Below are 25,320 nucleotides of genomic sequence, written 5' to 3'. Positions count from 1 at the left end.
CGAACGTGCTTGCACACCTCGGCGTTGCGATTTGATGGCTAAACAACATCGATTACCAGCGATAAATCGCACGTTGTCAGGCTTCTTTCATCTTGGAACGCAACCTCGATTTATGGCGGGCTTACATCCAGCTTCGTTAACGGTCCCGATCGAAACCTTCGCCGCGGGCACCGTGTGGATCGACACGATCACGCTTATAAAGTCAGTCTTTCCAGTTACTTTGTGCAACTTATTGATACAGACTTTGAGCAATTTTTCTATCGCGTACGCGTACTACTCCAGGAAAATTAATGATAAAATTTCTGTGAAAGATATATTCTGTATATGTACTATATATGGGATCTGTTTGATTTTAATACGCGCAATCGTCTGTTAAATTATGCATTATTAAAAAAAAATGTTTCGTACGAAAATCAAGAAAGACATCTTCTTTGCTTAAATCTATAAAAATTATCTATAAAAGTTTGTTTTTTTGAACTGTATATTATTATTATTTAATCAAGATTTATATTATTATAATTTATTCATAATATATAGGAAACAAAAAAGTGTGGACAGATTAAAATGAAACAATATATGTATATATAAGTATGGAAGTTTTTTCTTAATATGTTCGTTATTTAAAGAGAAACATCGATTATATTAATTTTATACAATATAAAAAAAAAATGTAAAAATATAATGAGCAAATATAACTCTTGTTAATCATTCTTTTTAATATGGATGAATCATTAAGGTACAATATAACAAAAGAAATGTCTCAATGATTTTGACATCATGATTCAGATAAAAGTTGAATGTCAAGACGAGCATATTTTATTAATAGCGTAAGGTCATGTAAAAGAAGTCAACTTTTGAGGTCAACTGAAAGTCTTAGCTCAATATTTCAATTTGAATTTGAAGAACTAAACCTTGAAAAAAATCTTATTTTTATTTATTTTTTTTTTTCATTAAGAAACCATCCTATGCTGGATGTAATAAAATTATTACACGCACATATTCTCGACTCGAAAAATATAAAAAAAGGCATTTACCAGTAGACCAAATAACGGTTTTACAATGTCTATACAAGTTCAAACGATTTAGAAACAAAAACATACATTTAAAAATTGATTTATGTCTACACTCACAAAACCCACTTTCCAATCAACTCAAATATCATTATTTTATATACGTACGAACATTTATCATGCATCCGCTATACTATATTATTCTTATAACATATATTTAAAATAACCGGTTGCACGTTACATTGTATGTAATTTAACAACGCATTATTCTCGCTTCTCATATAAATATACTTAACGATAATATCCTGTTCATCCTTAATTTTCTTCAAACCAGCGTATTGTTATCTCGTTGAACACTTTCAACGGATCGATATTTATATTGGAAAAATTCCATTTATTAGATTGGTGGCTTACTAGTGCTTTATATATATATATATATATATATATATATATATATATATATATATATATATATATATATATTCAGTATAAGTAAAATCGAAGCAAGAAACCTTTGAGAAAAGATTGAGGATCCATGAAAAAAAAAAATGAGGAGGGTTGTTCCGGTGCTTCTTCGTTGATAGTCGAGATGGATCAATTTCCTGAATGGGTATTCCCGACATTACCTACAACTTGCTGGGAACCAAGCTGAAATGTTCTGAATTAAGGGCGGAAATCGCTTCGTGCCTTGCCCCTGTCATCTCTCTCTCTCTCTCTCTCTCTAGTTCTAATTTGTTCATCCTAAAGAACCTCCATTGGATCCACAATCTTAGATTGAATTGTGAAATGGAATCAGAGTAGCATATGTGTAACAACTTGTCCTGATTTTGTCATTGCATTTTCGGATTTTATTTTTTTAGTAGGAAATTTGTAAAATTGTGCACGATTGATTGCGATAAAATGTTTCATAATAGATTTCTTTGTAGTGAGTTTTGAAAAAAAAAAAGAAGAAAGATGTTAAGAATAATTAAAAATAGATTTTATGTTTTAAATTTATTAGTTATTGAAAAAAGATTGTTTGGATAAGAAAATTATCTATATTTTGAGAAATTCAAAAATAAAATGTTTATAAAAAATTGGATATAACAATAATAATATAAGAATAGTTTTTATTATAAAAATTATAGTTATTCATATTTATATTTATATATAAATTTTTTAATATATAAAAAAATGTATTTTAAAAATAATTTTTAATTTTAGATTTTTTTTAAATAGTAATGGATTTTGCTAATTTTGTAGCACTTTCATCACTTTTTAATTTTTTAAATATTTCTGATTTCGACTACGATTTTCGATAATAATAATAAGGAATATTTCTCAAATTAGTTTTAAAAAAATAACATTAGAATTCGTAATATTCTATTTTTTAATATAATTAATAATTGAAATAAACCATTAAATTTAATATCTTTTGTCGGAAAAATGGCGTCAAAATTCGCCATGCAATTTCGAAAATGAATATAAATTACATTTTTTCATCTTTTATAATTTTTTTATCTTTTGAATTTTTCTAAATACGCAAAAACAGATAACAAATTGGATTTCAGATTTCAATTCTAGCGATAGGTATTAAATATTATTTTTCATCTATACCATCCATTCTATTATAATTATTATCTAAATTGCCTCTTTTAAATTTTTTGTTTAATTTTATTATGCACAAGATTTGATTATACCTTTTTAAGATTTTTATTTTTTTTTTAATGATTTTTGTATCGGGAAGAAATCCGTTTCAAAAACGGATTCTCTTGATTAATAGAACTCTATTGTAGCTTGCTATTTGTTAGTGCTAGGAATATGCGGGTAGCGTAACGGAAATTATAGCATTGAATCGAATCAGGATACGAACAGTTTGTAACTATATAAATAGAATATCGCGAATCCTATAGATTATTAAATGAGTTATTCGAAAATGCAATGGAATATGATTTCATATATTAGCAGAAACAATAAGATAATGCTATCTTACTATTATTACCTATAACACGAGCAGGGAACGGATTATTTTTTGATGCTTGTAATATTCTTACAGTCGCAAAAATGAAATTAGTATTAGAAAAAGTATTTTTTTCTATTATAACTTAAAATAATATAATATTTTTTTTTAATTTTACAGGTATGTGTATGCTTATATCTGAAGGTGATTAGATATACCGCAAATAGAAATTTTAAGTAAGTAGAAATTTTATTTTTCAAGTCTAATTGAAAAATTAATGGTAAATTAATTCATATATTTATATAATTATTTGTAATTATTAAATATGTTACATATCCTTTTGGGATGATCTTTTCGTATTGATCAAAATCCTGTTATTGATTTGACAACGACATATTGAAATAATTGTTATTTAATTATACAGGGCAATAATATATATATCAATATTATATCCAGTTTTCTATGTATAGAAAATTAATATTATTATTAACTTTTTGAAAACAATTATTTAATTTTGTTGATGATAAATATAAATAATTATTAATTATATATACGTATATAGATTAAATTTATCTGATAATAATTAATAAATATGTTATAATGTATATAAATATGTAAACAACATGAATAATATTTGATGTGTAAATTCTTATGTATGAAACGTTTTATCCTAAATTTATCAACAAATTATTAGAAGAAAAAAAAAAGATTTAAGAAAATTATGTTTCGTAGTTTTCAAAGATATTATATTTATCACGTACAAAATAATATTTTGAATTGAATCTTTTTTATTACAAATTATTATTACAATTATTATTATTATTATATATTTCTACATATTTTCCTGGAAAAATTTAATAATCGCTATTCACTAGACTATTATTCTAGACTATTATTATATATATAGACTAGATATTTATATATTTATAATGTAAAATTTATAAAATAATATGCAAAATCTGTGATATTTAAAGAACGAAGTAAATTTCTATTCAAGTTCCATTTCTTTAATCGTGTTCATGAAAACTTGATTTTGCAAAAAATATCATTGCGTAACATTTTCATCGCAGTTGTAGATGACATATGAAAAATATCTGTCGTTTTTTATCAACGTGTCGCCACTTATATGACTAAAACAATATAAAATATTTCATCAGAACAGTATTACACGATTTTCTCTCGAATTTTCATTTTTATTTTTCCTTCCCTTTTTTTTTTTCAAAAAAATTTGATTTTAACCCATTAGATAGATCGTTTTATACAGGTTCGCGAGTCTATGTTAAAGTTTTAAATTGGCGACATCAATGATACAGGCATTTTGCCGCTTTCTATTCCACTCGGTATGACATATTTTGCACGTATGTATAGGGAACATTTTCCACTCCGGTAAATGCGGAAAGACAGAAAGGGAAAAATGTTTTGTCACGCTTACAATGCGGCCTGCGATAATATTGCACGGCGCAGAAACAATTACTCGACGTTATCTATTGTTACTCGAACGTAGCAACATTCCTTATTTTGCGCATTCGTTTATGCGAATTAATTAGAGTTTCTGCTATTGTGTCTTGAAGACATCGCGCGATAACACATATTTGAAACTATTGCGATTTTAATTTTCTCCGATGTACATCGTTTTAGCAATTAATTGAATTTTATATATATCTATTTAAAAAGTAATAAATATTTCGTATCTTCTAATTATTAGATTATATTAGATTTAATTTTGCATTGAAGTCATTCAAAATTTGAAAATGTTTTTGATTAATATAATTCTGATAAATGGTATTTAATATTCAAATATTCAAATGATAATTAAGTATTAAGTATTAAAATGATAAATAATTTTTTATATTTGTTGAACTTTGAAACTAATCTAATGTAAGATTTTATCGATATTTTAAAAATACTATAATTTTTTAAATAAAGTATCCTATAATATGGTATAATATATTAGATATAGGTTAATGTTAAATCGATTTCTGATTTGCAATGAAAAAAAAATTTAACTTTGTATTATTATTAAGAATACAATGAAAAAACAAAGATGATGATCGAAAAGAAATATTTGACCGTCAGAAGTATTAGAAAAAATTAATTTTTATTCATAAAGAAATAAATATTTTTGAAAATATTTCCTATTTAATATTTTATAACGTTTTTATATCTAATTTTTATACATGTTGGCATTGAAATTATTAATTATACTATTTCTTTTACTGTTTTTCTTTTTAACGAAAAGAAAAAAAATTACTTCCATTTCTTGTATCAGATATTTCTTATATATATTGAATTGATTGATATTTATATGATAGAACTTTAGATTCTATCATTTCTAGATTCTATCATTAATTAGATTTTAAAAAAAGCTAGTTAATTTTTATTTTTGAATTTGAACTATATTGAATTTCCTATATTATTGTGTTTCGTATTATTTCAAAAATGTTTTTTTCTTTTTTTTTAATAATTCAAAGTTTAAATTTTATAATAATATGGTAATAATATTTATATAGCTTTCGAAAAGACTATTGATTATTGGCATGAAAGAAAAAAATATTGTATACAAAATTATAAATATTCGTATACATTATATAAAAAATCTTCGATCTTTACATTGGATAAAGTATCTATTTAATTTAATTCAAGTATATTTGTATATAAGTTTTTTTCAATCGTAAGTCGATTGACTTTAATAATTTCTAATCGAGTTAAACTTCTTATTTCAAGGTATACTTGAAATCTTACACGTGCATACATTCAATACAGTTTAAATACGTAATATTATTCGAAGTCTATCTTTCAGATAATTTATAGATACCCTTGATAGATACAAAATAATCTAGAAATAATATAGAATCTATTATTTAATTATCATATATATTATATCGTATATATACACGTTATTTAATTTATCGTATATATTAACAAGTGGACGTTGATCGAGGGCATTAAGAATACACTCGTTTCGATCCTATCTTGAAAGACGTTCTTATATATTTGGAGAGGCAGTAATTGATGATTACTAAAGATTCAGGTCGATACATCTATATGGTTTTAAGAGTCTTGCATAATTACGATCAAAGATTACAAAGTTCTTTTAACGTTATATTAAGCTTACAGATTTATTGTGTTCTTTTTGATGAATGTCAAAAGGTGAAGCACGATAAGGAAGCGACTCATCGTACCGATTCGTGATAAGTCATGAATTTCGTTCTTTTGAAACTGGAAGACAAACGTTTAGATGATTGAGCAATCTCTACTTTATTCTTCGTGATACTTATTGTTTTATATGTTTCCATTTTATATTTTTATCGCGATTTAAAAAAAACTTGAAATTGTTTAATTATTTTTTATGTAACTAATCTATGTACATAACCTCTAAATTTTATGTTTCTTATTACATGTTTTTAAAATGTTTTTAAAATTTAACAAAGAAGATATTATTATCGTTGTGATTTAAACGAAACGAAAAAAAATTGTCTAATTATTTTTTATATAATATTTTTTTTTACAAATTAAAAGAAGAAAAAAATACATAGGTTAATGTTATTAGAAATGTAATTGTTATTGATGGAAATGTAAACATACAGAATATCTATTTTATTTAGATATCTTCTCATTAAAGAAAGTATAAAAATATTTAAACAAAAATTGTTTGATATGAAGAAGTATAAATATTCTTTTTCGATGAAAGATTCTGAGAAATTTCAAGTTCAATTTAATTCTTTTAAATAAAATGCTATATTTTTTTTTTACACGTAATATAATAATGTATGTATTTATATTTATTATATTTATTTATATTTCTTTTATACATAATATGATAATTAAATTCACCATGTTAAATTTACAAAATAGTCATACGTACGTTTACTTTCGCTTACTATTGTTTTTAAAAATATTTTTATTTAGAAACCACGTAATAATAAACATGTAAACACTCACATGTAATAAAGTTTAGCAATTTTCTACGAAATTTCAATTTCGTCTAAGTTTTCAAAGAATCAAGAATGATTATTATGTAGTAAACATATTTTTCGTTTCACACGTCACACGTGTGTGCGTCAATACGATCGCCATCTCTTAACTGTTTGTGTAAACATGGTTATAACGGATAAACAAATATCATCACACTTAGCATTCATTCACAGAGAGTGAAAAATACAAAATACAAAATAATTCCTGATTGATCGAAATAATGATTAAGATTTCTTTAAATATATATATATGACTATTACCAATCATTCTTAATTGATGCTATGTATTATTACAGATTCATGTGTATAAGGAAAATTCATTTGATATAGTATGAAAAATTGTTTTTGCTAATAACTCGAAAACTAAAGTTGACTGTCGATCATGTTTAAAGGAGAAAGTTGTACAAAATGAAGCCCTTTTCAAGCTCATTAAAATCGTGCTTCGAGTTAATCATACCAAATTATATCCTCTTCATAAAAACTTTTTTATCAAAAACTTTTTAAATGAATATTTTTTTATACTTTCTTCTTTTTTTTATATACTTTTATAATCCTTCTTGAAATATGTTGTGTACACATAAAACAGATACACTTTACACAAAAATGTAATAAAAAGATACTGTTAATCTCATAGATTTTAATAAAATACGATATGATTCAACATGTAGAATGGAAGAGGAAAAAAAACTTCAAACATAAAATTTTAGTTACGAATATTTATTAGTTTCAAAGATATTGATAAAAATTTCGATATTATATTACGTTGAATATTATCTGTGACTACTATTTATCTACTATTTGTATAATACAAACATTGTTATTGAAAATATACAAGTGAATTAATATCATATTCGTAAAAAGCTTAAATATTCAGGAAAAAATGAAAACTCTTGAACGTTTGTATTTATAATGGAATTATGACGAATTAATTTCATTGAATTATATTGAATTAATGTTTTTGTATAAATAATATATAAGCAATGATCAAATACATAAAAAGATTCTTAATATCAAAAAGTAAATACACTCTCAGTTAAAATTTTATATTTGGAGTTCCACTCTTCTCTTCTCCACCTCCTCGAAAATTCCATTCAATGTAATGATTGGATCATACCATATTTGGATCGAAACTGCAATAAAACTATGCAATAAAACGGAATAATTTAAATCGATGAAATTTTAATTAAAAAAAAAAAAAAAAAAAAAAACACGATATCGGAAAAATATTTTGCATACCTCCTTAATCTTGATGGATCATACTTACCGTGACGATTAACGTGTCACGAACGTGGCAAAGATAAGCGTAATAAATATAATCTGAACAATCCTCCATAAATAGCGAATTAGAAAATCCGTTTCGCACTATTGGTCGATTTTATTATCGCGACCCATTTTTCGTGTTACACTCTTCAAGTGTGCAGATCAAACAAACGAGTATTCGCAACGGTGATAAATCCCTCGAGCAAAAGCATAGAATTGATAACGAAATTACGTTTCGGCCGTATTGCCACGATTATAAAATAATCACAACGCCACGACGTACGAAATTGATTATTCAGCGATGTACGGGGGAACTAGGTCAGAAATTACACCCCATTAACGTCGCGGCCGTTAAACTGGATCTTCAGTCCGGCGGCGTTCAAAGTGCAACATGGAAGATCGACTGCTAACGAGAATGTCCCGAGGATCCTCTTCAACGGACTGTCCCCCCGGGAAACATTGTTTCCCGCCAAGTTTCTCCGCTGACCGGTCCACCTTCGATTCCATTGCATTGCCTCTCTTTTTGCCCGCGTATAAATCAGCGAAATCCGATAGAGCAATCGAGGACGACGATCGCGCTTGTCCGTGGTCTGCTCCCAGTGATGGACCGTGATGCTTATCGAGAAGTAACGATTCTTGGTGAAAAAGGAATCGCGAGAAGATATGATTTTCTTGGTTTGAATCTTTTATACTTTAAGTGGAAAAAAATAGTCAATTGTGGATCAATTGGAATAAGTAATATTGTTCAATCATATATATTAATTCATGTATATTTCTTATGTTTTAAACAACTGTGTCGATATTGAAGGAAGATAAATCAAATGTGAAATAGGAATTCAAATATGAAACATTGATAATAGATACTTTAATAACAATAAAAAAGGAACAAATAAAAAATGATTTTTTTTTATTTCTTTATTTGCTATTATTTGTATCTTGTTTACTTTGATATCATTGTTTACTTTTAATATAAAGTTAAATAAAAATTTAATTAAAAAATAGTTATTTTTGTAAAAAAGTAAAAAATATTTTTTCTTTTATTAATCAAGCTGTTTTCGTATTATAATATAACTTTCAAGTGAAATTAAATAAAAATATTAATTACTTGTAATTATATCCAATAATACTCAATGTCCATCAAGCTTTGAATTAGCATGGTATGTATTTAAGAGAGTTTATACATTATTTCTATGGCTTCTGCTATTTTTTCTTCGTCCCATTTCGTTGACGCTTCATTGCATTGAAAGAGGGCATTTTAATAAAAACTAAAGAAAAAAATATAATTTCAGTATTTTATAAAAAATATTGCTATCTTTCTTTATAGTTTCTTTCTTTGAGAAACTATACAATTATAAAATGGATTCTTTAATTTTGATAATAATCCTGTAATGTTGCAACTGCTTTCAATTAAATAATTTCGATTAATTTATAATATTTTAGATGCGTTGTTTATGAGATGATTTTCGAGAAGAAAAAAAAATTGTATAGATTTAACCAAGGAAAAATTGCATAACGTTGCTCATTATTTCATGTTATTATTTTATTTCTGCGTAATAGCATACACTCTCATAAAACTCGTTATCAAATCATTTTTAATGTTATCCCAATCGAATTGAAATTAATATTTGAGTAGAGTAAAGATATAAATATTTTAAATAACAAAATGGCGTTTGTATAATGTTAGATGTCAAGAACCAGAATCTCATTATTTTTTACATCTTTTTTATGTATTTGCTAAATCTTTTATATCAAACAAAAAATATGTCTACGTATATAAAATTTAAATATTGCATCGTATTAGTCACAAGAAACATTGAAAATCATTTATTAAATATTCAATTTTGAATATAATTTCGATTTTGACATCATCAAAATATATCGATTTTAATTCATTTCTTCAATTATGGAATTATTATATTCTAATTATTCTTTATCTCTCATGAATTTTCAAATAATTATTCGAATATTAAATTGTTTGAAAATAAAAAGAAAAGGGTATGATATCGCACTCTAGTCTAAGCGAAATATAGCGATGTTGCTTGATGCACGAACACATGAAAGGGTGGACGAAAGCCAGGAGGCGAATCGTGGCAGAGTGTTGTTGCCTGGAGTCCTTCTGCTCTCGAGGCCATTCCATAATTGAGCGGTTTGCATCTCGGTCGACGGCGGGTAGCGGACTTTGAATTGGCCGTGAGCATCCAGCACACAGCGGAGAAGCGTGGCTAAAAATGGGAAAGATGATGCTATATAACCACTGCCGTTTCTAAGTGAATTGACTATGTTTTGTAGTGAAATGCAAAGTGTATTTAAAGATATAAAAATTTGATTTTTTAATCCTTGTGAATAATTATTTTTACATTTAAATTTAATAATAAAATGTTGAATTGTTATTTTTTGATAAAATATATTGCAAAATTCTTAAGGATTTTCATTTTCATCATCATTAACCATGGAGTCTAAAGCATCTAAAAATTCTATTGACAAAATGATAGGATTTAAGTATTAATATTAATTTTAGGAATAATGCAATATTTTATTGCTTTTCTTATTGTTATTTGATACGTCTACAGACTGTAATTTGTTTTTTAATTAATATTTTTAATAAAATTTCTTTTTATTTTATCGTTATTTAACATCAAAGTAATATATTGACAAAATGTTCCAACTGTTTAAGAACATAAAAAGTTTTATTTCATATTTTTTTGTAATTACCTTCCTTTCTTGGACAGTACTGTTCTTCTAAAGTACCTCTTGTTAGTAATTCACTATTCGTTTTCACGTTTTTATAAAAACAATTCTTCTTCTTTTTGTGAATGTGCTTATGCCTTTGAAGCAATTAAAAAAAGACATTTTACAGAAATATCAAAAAGTTTGTCTTGCAAAATCTTTTTAACCCGACGGTGCTTAAAGATAGAATCTTTTACTTTATAAAACTTTAACATTAAAAACAATACATCGTTACAATAGTCATAATTTGCATTTTATTATTTCCTTTCTAAAATGTTTCGCGAATAATTATTAAAATTCAAATAAAATTATATTGAAAACGTATAAATATCCTCATAAAGTTCACGATGAGAAATATGAATAAACGAATCGTATCGTATAACTTTATATTTTAATATTTAATAATATATAATTATATTTCGTTATTTATTTATTACATTTATATTTATAATTTATATGTTCTTACAGAGAGATCAAATTAATATTTTGTTACATACAAAAAAAAAGTTTACGTTTATTATCGTATACGTTAAAATAATGATTTTGCAAAGAACAAAATTCTCAATGAGATTTCCTAATAATTTCGAATAAATCGGTATTCGCGTGATGTAAGAGCAAGATCTGCTTGGAAAAATAGCTCTTATTAGATTGCTCAACTACTACGAAGAATGCCGGTGATTACATAAACGAATCTACACTATTCTGTACTTGGATGTAACTGTGGAAAATAGATTAAACCCGGTTACATTTATTCCATACTTATCCGTTCGTGACATTTATTACCTTACAGTAATACAAATAATTACTTTCAGAATGAACACAAATATTTATGGGCGGCAATGCGTGTGTGTTTGCGCGCGGATAATTATTGTTGAGTCTATAAATTATTACGTATATACGTGCCGATTAACTAGCGCATGTTCTACGTTACACGAAGATTTAAAGTCAATTGTTCTATCTTCTCGTTTAAGTATATTATAATTAACCTTATTAGAGAAGTAGTGGTATCTACCAGAGGGAATCAGGGTTTTGAAGTTACGATACTTTCTGCTTGTACGTTTTCACGGAACAACGCGATAAATTAATGTAGTGTAAAATTTTTTTTTTTTTAGTAGTTGTTTCCCTTTTCTTTTTCTAATGTGAAATGTGCATTAAATGCAATTTGATATAATAATAAAATATAATTGCAATGTATATAGGAGTATATAATTAATATTATAGTTGTTTTTTAAATATTACTAGTACAAAGTATTTCGTGTAATTATAGTCATAATTCTAAAATGATGATTCTTTAAAATTGGAAATGGAAATGTTTCAAAGATTTTAAGATTTTTTTTTTTGTGAAAAAAGTAAGAAAATAGTTATTGAAAATTGATTATTTTAAAAGATATTTCAATTTGTGCGATGTCTCTTGTACGAAAAAACAAGATAATTGGCTAAAAAAAAATATTCATTTGTCTTTTTCTTTATCTCTCATATGCTATTATTCGTAAACTTGAAACTAAAATATCATTTAAATTAATATATTTTCAATAAATAGACAAGCAATTTCCACATCAAATATATGAATTATGCGATACATCAAAATATATCATAAAACATATAAAACATAGAAAACTAATTAATTTTATTCTAGCTTAATTGTTAAGTACTTAATTAATGAAAAACCCTGTAAGAATGATCATTCTTCAAATAAACTTAATCTATTCTCAATATAAACTTTCAATAAATTTAGAATAAATTTGCAAACATTTTTTGTGTCTCTTATTCTTTTCTTTATCATTGTTTATTCAGAATATTTTTAAATGTCAAAAATATATCGTTCTGACATGTTGTTAAAGTTCACCTATAAATTGTCGTAGATTAAACTGTGACATTTTAATTTGTATTTTTCCAATTAAAAAGAGAATGGTTATTTCAAATTTATAAAAGGATATTTTCGAACGTGACAATATAATGGTTTGAGAATGCTTTATTAATATTCCTCGCAAGTTATTATATTTTAACATGCATCGATGTGATATAAATGTATTATTCACTCACAGTGACGCGATTAAAAAAAATTGCAATATTTTATTATTGATACACAGAGAAATGACCATTTTTACTTTCACATTTTAATTGAATTCTGAGTGACTGAGCTGTTAAATTCTGATTTTGACAACTTAACATATTGATATTTAAGCTAAAGACACGATTATTCGGTTTAATATTCAAATTAAAAATACAATATTTCAGAATCGAAAATAGGATTTTTTTTTTCTTTTTGATATTAAACCAAAAGATACGATTAAATAATTCCATTATATTAGTGTACGATAAAAATTCTCGTGTTTATCCACAATGTCTACGCGACATTTACGAGTTGGTAGATGCAAGAATGTGCGAAGAAGACATTTAATCAGCGATAATTTATTGCACCAATTACAGAATTGTTGAAACTGTTGTCCTCGCCCCTGTATGCAAATCTGCGCACGTCTGATTGCGAATTCATGTATCGTATATTTACCATTTAGTTTGTTACGCTATAACTTTTCCTGAATGAATATAGAGGGAATAGAAATGAGGCGTTATAAATGGCTCTTATTTTTCTTTTTCTTTTTTCGATTAAATTAGGAGCTTTTCGTAATAAAAATAAAAAAGAAAATGTTACATGAAATTTGTCTATTAGAGCACTATTGATTCTGAATGTAATACGAATATCTCTGATTTCAATTCGCGAACTTTGTAGAATTAAATATTTAATTTTCATAAATTAAATTAAGAAGAAAAAAGCATCGTTTGTATTTTGAATATTTATGTATTCAAGTTGTATTCAATACTTATCCATAATTTTATTAACAAAATACACGAATATAATAAATTCTTGTGATTTTTATTTGTGGATTATATTGCTCTACTCTACTTTCAAGCTAGAAAAATTGGAAACATCCTGTGTAGAAATTGATAGACGAAATTTGTAAAAGGGAAAGGTTTAATAATGTAAATTGAGAGAAGACGAGAGGAAAAAATAAATGTTTTGAAATAAGGCGAGAGATGTTTGATTTATCGGGATGATTAATTTTAATAATTTTCTTTAAACATTTTAAATTTCATTTGGTTAATGGTTTCATAATGATCAATTATTTATCTCATCACGGTATTACTTAACAAACGAGTAAAATGGATGTTTATGTAATTATATGTGTAAATACACGTACCCTGAACTGAATTAAATCGTTTGTTCTCTTAATGCTATAATATGCATTCATTACGATATAATATGCACTCAAAAATGAGTAATTATGAGATCTAACCCGGTATAATGTTGAATACAGAACTGTTTATTACGTAAAATGATTAAAGATTGACATGCATTACCGCTCGTGAATATGCAGTATGTATACATTTACGCGTCTTTGTGTTGCGCGCACATATTTGCATATATGTATAATTAGACCGTTTATTATGAAAATGGTGTTAACCCATTTCTTCTCGTGTTCTCGAAATATTTAAGAATTTATATTCACTCAAAAATATCGATAGACTTTGTGAATTTAATTATACAAGATTTTTTTTTATGAAAATTAATTATTTTTAATCCAGCTTAAAAGAAACAAGATACTTAAATAACATTTATATTTATATATTGGTAACACATTTCTATATATTTTTCTTAAATTAAATTATACATATTCTACAATCTTTTTTTATTTTACAAGTATATATTTAAATTTTAAACTTCGAACAAATGATTTTCAAAATTTTCTAATAAATTTTTAATTGGCCAAATAATTATTATAGATAAAAAATTCACAAAATTGTACGAAAATTATTTGTTTTCTCAGTTCTTTCTAAAAATAAACATAACATCATTAATAATCGATCCGATCGATTCGCAGAATGTTAACGTAAGACATTTTGGAAATCAATTCTAAAGGTTAAAAGTTGATATACGAAAATGTCGATTGAACCTCGTTTAATAAATTTATAAGCAATTTAACTTTTCGTCCGACAAGGTAAGAGGGAAATAGAACAAGACAATCCTGTACAAAAATTTAAATCGCCCAGAACTTAGTACGATAAATAAGCCTTAACTCGCCAATTTTTTGTACACCGGCTCTATTTCATAGCCTCTACAACCTTTCAAAGATATTCCACGAATATATATCAACATCCCAATCGTGTATTTCTATACACGATTCCATGAATACGAACACTTGGATTAGGAGTGGAGAATGTACAAAGCGGCGGGAGAAAGGAGGTAAACGTTGGCGTTGAGGGAACGGGATGAAACGAGTTAATGAAAGGAGAACGCACGAGCGCAAGTGAGAAACGCGGATAAGCCGAGAGAGGTGAGGCAGACATTGATTGAACTAGGAGCACTTGCCCCCGCATACCAAGATAATGCCACTAAATTATAGGATGCCATACCATAAAATGCTTGACGTATCGCAATTAAAGGTAAATTCGAATAAGTTAACCGGCAACGGCCGTGGCCCTAAGTATTCTCGTTCCGCTCTATCGTCGGTGAAATCGCGATAAACTTAGAAGTCCCTGACCAACGCTATTTAAGCTCCGCTTCCGATCCTATCACGGCTAGGTGCCAATGAGCAGGTGTGCACGAGGCACGCCTCGATCTTCGCGTTCACCTTTCCACTGTAACTGTGGATCACGCATTTGTTTGACTTTATTACGAAATTACTTACACCAAGATTGCTCTCGATGTTAATTCTGATCTATCTGTATATATATATATATAAGGAACGAACCACGGTTTAATCCGTGCAATTATTGCTTATCGATAATGATGTTCCGGTTTGGCGCCCGTGCATCCGTTGTAGAAGATGGGAAAAATTTGAAACGAGTTAAGACGAGATAAATGGATGGAAAATTGAAATATTTCCATGAGCAAGTGTGTTGTTTAAAAATGGTATTTTATTTAATGTCTGGATGTTAATATCGTGAATCGATCGATCAATGTGAATCTCTGTGCAGTTATAATTAATGATTTGCTGGCTATGGATCTGTTGAGGTGTATTTAAAAATAATATATTTATTCAATGCTTCTCAATGCAAATGAAATATTTATTTTTGTTTTACTTTTTTTCTTTTTTTATTTTTTAGATATTGAAGATAGATTAAGATTTTTTTGTATGTTGAAATATAAGTACGGCTTCGATACGTTGTTATTAATGTTATGTAAAATTCAAAACTGTTCGTTCGAATATATATTTGAGATATCATTTTCTTATATTTCAATGAAATTTTCAAAATAATATTATTTACTATTTGAAAATAATATTTATACAAGCTGGTATTGATGATTGATGAATATAATTAAAATACAATTTCTTTGAATAAATATTTCGTTTCGATTGATCGAAATTAAAATGATAAATAATTATAAAAATAGAAATTAATTTAAAACATAATATTCAATATAAAAAATGTGTAATTTAATCCTCGATTGATTCTTGATTTATGATTCATTCTATAACTCAAAATTAGTTATTCCTTTATAAAAATACTTTAAGAAAAAAAATTCTAAAAAATTAATTATTTTTTAATGTATTAGATTCACTTTTTTAAATAAACAAATATTAAATTGATTAAACATTCTAGTTCTTAAATGTTCTTGAAAAACGTAAAAAAATATTCAACGAATATTTTTTTTTTTTGTTACAATTATAAAAAAAATATGAAAAAGAGAAATTATATAAAAAGAAATAAAGATACATAATATAATTTTTCTCATTTTATATTTTATTTTTAATCTAATTTCGCTCGCTATAATTACGTATAATTGAACCATTGCGCGCGTCACATTGATTTCAGATTACTTTCACGTGTACTACGCGCTTATCCGTACCTCTTTGTGCACGCTCGACCATTATGTTTTGATTGCGCCAAATTACAGAACGAAGCATTACGTGTACATATATGGTTTCCGAGTAAATCTCGCACAATATAATTATCGATATTTACGATATTCTTTTTACACCATTTCAACTAAAAAAATTGTAATTATATTTTCATTTGTTTGTGAAAATACACATTTTAAATTAAAGATGGAATTTAAAAAAGTTTTTAGCTTTCGAAAATTATTTATTATTTTTTTATTTTTATTTGAAATTCATATATATACATATTATATATGGATATATATAAATAACGAAAATAAACAAAATTTGTTTTATATAAATGAATTTATTCTTGGATTTTAACATTTTAATTGGTACGATTTTGGTATCGATTTATTTATAATTTATGTTAGAAAAAAAATATAGATAGAACTTTTTATAAGCTAAAAATTCTATTTTCGATATATTTATATATTAATTTCTATCCTTGTTCTATATACTATAATGTTCAGTGCTTGTTTATTTCAATATTACTATTCACGCGAAAATGTAATAAAATATAAAAATTCATCTTCATAACGTATATTAAAAAATATTGATGATTCGTCGTATAATCATTTCCTGCTACAGATTTTATACATGTGTGTTTTTAATTTCTATTTTTAATTCACACTTTTAAAAATGAAATATCATACGTATTTTATTTTATTTTATCAGAAATATATTTTTGTAACAAATGATAATAAAGGGAGATAAGAGTTGTAACATATTTGATTGTATTGTAAAAAAGATACAAAGTAGGTTGACAAACACTGTTATAGAAGTTCAACGAAGAAAAAGTTTCATAAACGTTCATAAATGGTCTTGAGTGATGGAAGATCAACGTGTCATAGGTCAATGAATTTGTCTCGGAATGGCCTACATGCCTAGCTAAACGATAATAGTTATGATGTATTTTTATAACAGAAGTTCCTTTGAAATCTCAAAGACATTTCTAACTTCTTAAAATTAAATAAAACTCTTGTACTGAAACAAAGTGAGTTTTATTTGAAACATTTTTCGAATAATTTGGGAGATAATTTTATAAGAAGATTCAAATAATCTTATATATTTAAAAATGAAATGAAATATAATACATCAATACACAATGATGGTTGAAATATAAAATTGAAGTGTAAAAATATAAATTCTTGGAAATGTACATGGATATTAAGTTGAAAAAAAGAATTTTCAAAAATTTTTTACATACATTCATGTTTAATTTAATTTCATAAAATTTAGTTTCTTAATTAGATATTATTTTATGCATCAATATATACATTATAGAATTATTATTCTATTATTGAAAACTTACGTATATATTATAGTCAATTTTTAAATATATCCAATGCAGTACCAAAAACTGAAAGGATCCACAATATCAAAATATTAATACAATAAATATTAATAAAAAATGCAAAAAATCCAAAATACATATTAACAACAATACATATATTAAAACATACATGCAAAAAGAAAATTGAAATATGTAAAAAATTATTTTTTATCTCTCATATTTCTTGGAAAAATTCATGACGCATCAATCGTCATTGAATAAAAAATTTTCATGACATATACATTCACAAATAAAATTACAGTATATAATTATTAACGTTGAAAAAAATTACGAACTTCACTGTTTTAATTATTAAACTAATTTGTACATTGCAATTTTTTTAAAGAAAAAATTCTTTAGAGAAAAAAATGTGTTCTTTTAGATTATCAGTGTAAAATACAATGCAATGTTATCACATTTTTGAAAAAATGTAATATTATTACAGTTTCTATTTAAATAACAAGAATGTATAATTTTTTAAATTTTATTATAAAATAATATTTGTGCAAAATTATAGTATCTTATTTATAATACATAATATTATTGAATGGAATAATTATTTAAATAAAAAGTTTATATAATAATAATTTATATCATCATATAATCATTTAGACATATAATATACTAAAAATTAAAAAAAATATCTACTTTTTGTGAAATGAATGACAAAATATTAGCTGTGAAATAATGAAAAAATTAATAGCCAGGTTAATTAAGACCAATATAAACATAAATAGAGAATAAAATATCAAAATCTTCAATTAATTATGAAAGAATAATAATTTTTCGATTATTATTTCAAGAAAAGAAATTTTAAAATTAAGTGTAATTACTAAAACTTTCATTTCTTATATTTTTGCATAAATAAAGAATTTTTATTTTCTCAAAAATAGAAGAAAGATATATTTTGAAACATCATGGTAAACATTTATTTCAAAGAATATACGTATGTTGATTTAAAATTAAAATTCCACTCCATTATTTGATTTTAACACATCTCTAAACCTTTAATATCAATAAATACATTTAACATTTTTAAAAGATGGATTATACTTAAAACAAATATAAAAATATTGAAATTTATTTATTATAAATCATAATCGCTTAATTTAACTTGAAATGAAGCACAAAAAAGACTCCATTTTTATCTGCTTCTCTTCATCTAATACAAACTTAAACTTATTTATAACTCAAGATATTTCTCATGCCAATTTTTCTATTCATTTTAATCTCTAACCTATCAAAGATATCCCCCAAGTGTATTAACACCCTGTACATAATAAATAATTTCAACCCTACTTTATATACTAGCCAGTCCAGATAAAACGAGCCCCAAATTTACATTATCTCCGAATGAAGTATTCATAAATTTTCGAAAAACCCGTTCGATGATACTTTGGGTGGCGCGACTTGTGTGTGAAACTGGCATGTGCCACATAGATGAAGTCACACAAACGTGGACCGGTCATGACCGATAAGTAGGAGTGGCTGCATCTTCCCTCGTACCGTTTCATCCTTACCAGTTTATCGATCGCCGTCTTGACACATTTAGACCAGAATTCATATCTAGACTAGAATATATACTTTCATCAACATTCATGCGGTTAATGGAGCGTTAATCATACATGTACTAATTACAGAGAGCAGGGAAGAACAAAATTGAAAAAAAAGTATGTGTCGATTTCGTACGTTACGTTTATCGGATTGATCGATCTCGAGAGAAAATTTTGCACTTGTTGTATTTCAATCATTACGAACGATTCTTAATTTTCCTCCTGGTGCAAGATTTCAACACCATTAACCGTGGCGAATCTGGTTCTTACTCTCGATTGATCTCACGGTGATTGGTTTTATAAATTTTGCACGTGATGCACGTTGATTAATAAATATCTGGAGGATCATCTTGATCGAGAATTATTATTATATGTTGTTTAAAAGTATTACCGTATATTCGTCATTTTTTGCACGCGCGGATTTTTCTTCGTTCGAGGAATGTAAAGTTTGCTTGGTTATTTTTCATCGATACTAGGACATTCTGTTTTTTAAAATTTTTTAATTTTAATTTTAATTTTAATCTGAATTCTTTTATAAAATTAAATAATAATAAATGAGTTATATAAAATCGATTAAATTACGAATTGCTCTTTTATAATTATATGCACGATTTGATGATTCGTACGTAAACAAAGGTTGATTCTTTCGATGATGTTAAAAGTTATGAGTATTTTTCAAATATTTAAAATCAATTTTGAAAAAAAAGAAAAACGGAATATTCGATTGTATTTCCAATAATGACATATGGAGTCGACATGCCATAATATCGAGCTGTCAAAACTATCGAAATTATTTGAACTGGTATCGAACATTTAATGATTATATAAAAATCGAAAAGAATCGAAGAAACTATACTGTATTATATATAAGCATGATATAGAATGAAAACATTAACTGATATTTTCAAAATAGTAACGAATCATTTGAACAAATATCATTTATCTTACCTTCACTGAATAAATATGCAAGAATATAATAATTTTCTTGACCATGTCATAAATTTTAATGATATTTCCTAATAGAATTAAAAGCTTATATTAACCGTCATATTAGCAACCAGTTTTATTCGATCTCGTTTCCGTCAATGACATCGGCGCCTTTCCATAATCAAATTTTTGATAAATATTTACTATTCTCCAATCTCGACGAATATTTTTAATATTTTTAATATCATCAAATTTATCATTATTTAAATAGTGCGTGAAGATTTTACTTGACATTTGTTGTTTATTAAAAATTTTATTTACAAAAACAGTCTCGGTTATATTAGATTAAACCAAATGGTTATTAAAAAGTGATTAACCTAAATTCAATATAGATTAGGATATAGGAAATAAATTTTTGTTCGATATCAATTAATTTATGTTAATTCTAAGTTTAATTTCACGTCAAATCAAAATTAAATAAAACATTTAATTGTTAACCGATTTGCATTTAATGATTTGCATTAGATTTAATTTTCATAATAGCCATTGTGAGATAAACGATTAATTTGATCGAAACATGATTTAACTTAAATTATATCGAAAAAACTTTTTAATGACTTTTTAATAAAAAAGATCGTCAAATAAAACTACGCATTGTTCAAAACAATGATGTTGAGGACATATTTAAAAATCATTAAGATCAAAGAATAATATCTTTTTGTATTAAACAATTACAAATTTTTTTTCCTTTTTTTCTTCATTAACATTTTCTCTATATTTTAAATTAAAATTTTAAAAATCCAAGGTTATTAATATCTACGTGAATATATGTATGATTGAACCAATATTCAATAATCAGTTTAGTTTTCATTTGAATATCGGATCGTATTAATATTGAAATATAACGAGAAGAATGAAAATTTTTATTATTATTAAAAAATAATAAAGAGATCCAAAAATTCAACAACAGCGAAATTTATTTCTTAAAATCTTTCGTTCTCAAATTTATTTGAGCAGTTTAAGAATTGATTCAAATACAATTTTGTAATAAGAAAATTGAAAATTATCAGGAATTTAAAATTAAGAGATATGATTTTTTTCTTTGCAATTGATTGCACAACTATATATATATAATATATATATCAAAATTAAGATAAAATATAAAATCTTCATAACGCTATTCAGAAGAATAATCTTAACAACAATTAAAAAGATTATTAAGATCGAAGGGTGGTATCTTTTTATAAATATTTAATATTCTTCGAAGACAAATAACAAGATGGAGAAAAACCACTGCATTAACGTATCCTGAAAATCATCAAATCAAGAGAAATTATTTTTTGCAATTGATCCATTGATCAAATAAAAACACAAAAATATACATTATTTCAAAAATAATAATTGCTAAATAAAATTTTCATAACACCATCCGGGCTATGTAATCTTGATGATATATTAAAAAAAAAATTTTCAAGATAGAAAATCCTGAGGATCATCGAATCAATTTAGAAATTATTTTTTGTAACTTCAGAAATAAGAAAATTTTCAAAACTGTTCAAGCTAATAAACATATCAAAAAAATTATCATGGAAATTTCGATTTATTAGAATTTTCTTCGAGGAGAAGCGACGAGATGATGGAAGACCAGTGCACCAATTTGTCCTCGGGATCAATATCATTTTTGCATTAACGTTATCGCAATGAGATAAACAAGAATCATGAAATATCGAGAAACCTCTTGCTACCGTTTTCTGCCAAGATGAATTCTGCGAACAGCTTCCTCCCGTGAATATATATCGTATTCCATGGTACTTACGTGCGCGATGCCACTACAATCTGGTTAGCTGGCACGAGATTGCACGGAAATAGCCCGGAGATCGCTGTTCAATTTCAAAGTAGTCCACGAAACTCACTCGAGATCCACTCGTTCTCGAATGTGCACAGCGCTACCCGTACGTGAAAACGTTCCAACTCGTTCCTTGGACGCATTTCCTATGCCGACGAATTATCCTTGCCTCAATGGCAAATTCGTGTGCACGCGACACCGAGTGGTTCCGCCAATGATTGCGCGTCATTGTGTGCAAAACTAACCAACTTCCCCTTTCCGCTTTGATTGTTGAATTTTAACGTCGAATCAACGTGTATGCTACGAATGAATTTCCAATTAGAGATCCGTTTCAAATCGTTTATGATGTTGATGAAAGTAAGAAGGGGCTTATGAAGATATCTCTCGTTTCGAAAAAATTGTGGATGGAATTAAGTTTTAATAAAAAAAAATGTGTGTGAGTTTGTTAGAAAATCGGGGCGAGAGCATGAATATCGAGTGTAAATATCGAATGTATTTTAGTCGGGAGATAGGAGAGCAGGAGATCGTATAAGTGGCGATATATATTCGTTTTATAGAAAGCTGTGGATAGAATTAAATATTAATAAAGGAAATTTTAATAGAGTCTGTTAAAACGAGTTTGGAAAAAAATCGAGATATTATTTCATCGTAGGAGAGATTTATTTTATAGAGGTTTATCGAGTATAAATATCGGATTATTTTATTTAAAGAAGAAAGAGATTGGGGAGGTATAAATATATATATTCATTCCGAGAAAATCATGGATGGAATTAAATTTTAATGGAGGAACGTTTGTTAAAAAATCGAGGTATTATTTCATTAGGAGAAAAAGTATTTCATAAAAATATCGAGTATAAATATAGAGTTATTTTATCAAAGGAAAAAGAGATTGGAGAGGTAAGCGGCGATATATTCATTCTGAGAAAGTTGTGGATGAAGTTAAATTTTAATAAAGGAAAGTCTGAGTTATTTCATTATTAGAGGAGAAGATGGGAATATGAGATGGAGTAGACGTGAGAGACATTAAGTATAAATCATGTAATATGGTGAGACTATTAACAATAATTAAAACTTAAGTAAGATGAAGGTTTATAACGACTTTTTATAACAATCATTGTACTTCATTAATGTTTTTTTGTTTCTCTGATAACAAGAAATTCTTACATAGGCATATTTAAGTGAAACTTATTTTGTGATTTTTAAAAAAAATATATATAGCTATTTGTATAATAATCATGGTTTCGCTATATTAATTTCAAACAATATAAAGAAAGTTGAATTTTATATTGAATTTTATTAATAAATAATACAATGAATTTCTATGGATATTAAAAATAAACTTGAAGAAAAAAAGCATAAAATTATTGAAATTTGGAATTATTTAATGTCAATGCTTATTAATCCTTTAACAAACAAAATAAAGTTTTATTCTATTTAAAACTTTTATATTATTTAAATTTATTTATTAACATTTTAACATAGTCTCATAATTTATTTCTCTCGAAAATTGCATTGTCTATTGCTATTTATACTATCATATTACTATTTGTCTATTACTATCATATTACTATTTGAATTTCTACTATTTGATCTGATTTTTTTTCTTTCTTTCAGAAACAGTAAAAAATTCACAAGTTTCTCAATATTCGATGTTCATGTTTACATGATATTTCTCATATTCCTATCCTTTTCTTTATTATTGAGAAAAAATTCATGACATTTTTTATACAAGTATCTGAACTTTTAATATAATTTCACTACTCTTTTATTTTTACAAGATAAGTCGGACAAAGTATTCTTTTTTAATGGTAAAAATCATTTCAAAAAAAGTTCTTGACATAGAAACTTTGTTCCTTATTATATTTATTATTTCTTTCTTTTTATTTTTTTTTTTTTTTTTTTTTGATTGAAACGAAGACCACGTAAAATTTTCGATATGCAACTTTTGTTCGTGCACCAATAGATCGTATCGTATTGAATCGAAAAGATGTAAATAATAAGCAAAGTTCTTATTCAAGAATATATAGTGTTCGGATGGAAAATGTTTCTACAAGAAAATGATACAAAACTTTCGCGAATTCGAATAATAGGAACATAATACTATATTAATTTTTGTACAATATAATAATTTAATTGTAATGCATTACTAATTAATGATCATAAATCGATATTTAAATAAAAAAAGAAATCAATAATCAACAATTTAGCAATTAATTTTAGAATATAATATTTCTTTTAAATTTGAATTTTTCTCTGAATCTTATTTAATACTTTGAAATTTTTCTCCTTAACTTTAATCTGTTAATAATGTTAATTACAGATTGAAAGTGAACGAACAAATTAATCTTTTCACTTAATCCATTCACGAGAGAAAAAGAAAAAGAACTTAGAAAATTAAATTATTACCATTGCGCAGTATTGAAAAGCTATCAAGTAATTATACATGTATCATATTCACTAGTGGGGATCATATATAAAATGTTGATATGCGACCTTACACCTATTGACCCATGTGGCCTGATTTTCAATATGCGAAGGAAAAATATGCGGATACGTTCTCACAATCAATACTATTATCCATTAATGATCCTTGATCTAAGTAACCCCATTTTCTCTTGTATAAAACATTTTTTTCATAAATAAATTAGTTATGCTACTGCTGATAGATATTTTATTTCAAAGAAATATTATAGTTCGTCGCAGGAATCGTAAGTTGTTTTATTTGTATTTCAATCGTATAAGCGCGATATGATATTTTTTACGTTTCCATTGTATTTTATTATATTATTATAATTAATTATTATATTATTATAATTAAAAACAAAAAAAAAATCACGATATGATTTTTATATGCAAATTCATATTT

The 25,320-nt window shown here is 25.8% G+C and overlaps 1 protein-coding gene across 3 annotated transcripts in view; it reads left to right on the top strand.

The window, feature by feature from the left end:
- The window catches only part of LOC113218567 (CCR4-NOT transcription complex subunit 6-like), a 372,378-nt gene that overhangs the window by 169,662 nt on the left and 177,396 nt on the right, over window positions 1–25,320 (top strand). Inside the window, exon 4 of one of the 3 annotated variants that reach the window (XM_026441792.1) lies at window positions 3,130–3,176. The exons of the other annotated variants lie outside the window; for them this stretch is intronic. Coding sequence (XP_026297577.1) covers window positions 3,130–3,161 — 32 coding nt within the window. The 3' untranslated portion in view covers window positions 3,162–3,176. Of the gene's footprint in view, window positions 1–3,129; window positions 3,177–25,320 lie in introns of those variants that run through there. 3 annotated transcript variants of the gene reach the window in all.

This window comes from Apis mellifera, linkage group LG7, assembly GCF_003254395.2.
Source record: "Apis mellifera strain DH4 linkage group LG7, Amel_HAv3.1, whole genome shotgun sequence".
Taxonomy (NCBI): Eukaryota; Metazoa; Arthropoda; class Insecta; order Hymenoptera; family Apidae; genus Apis; species Apis mellifera.
This window is presented reverse-complemented; position numbering and strand designations above follow the sequence as displayed.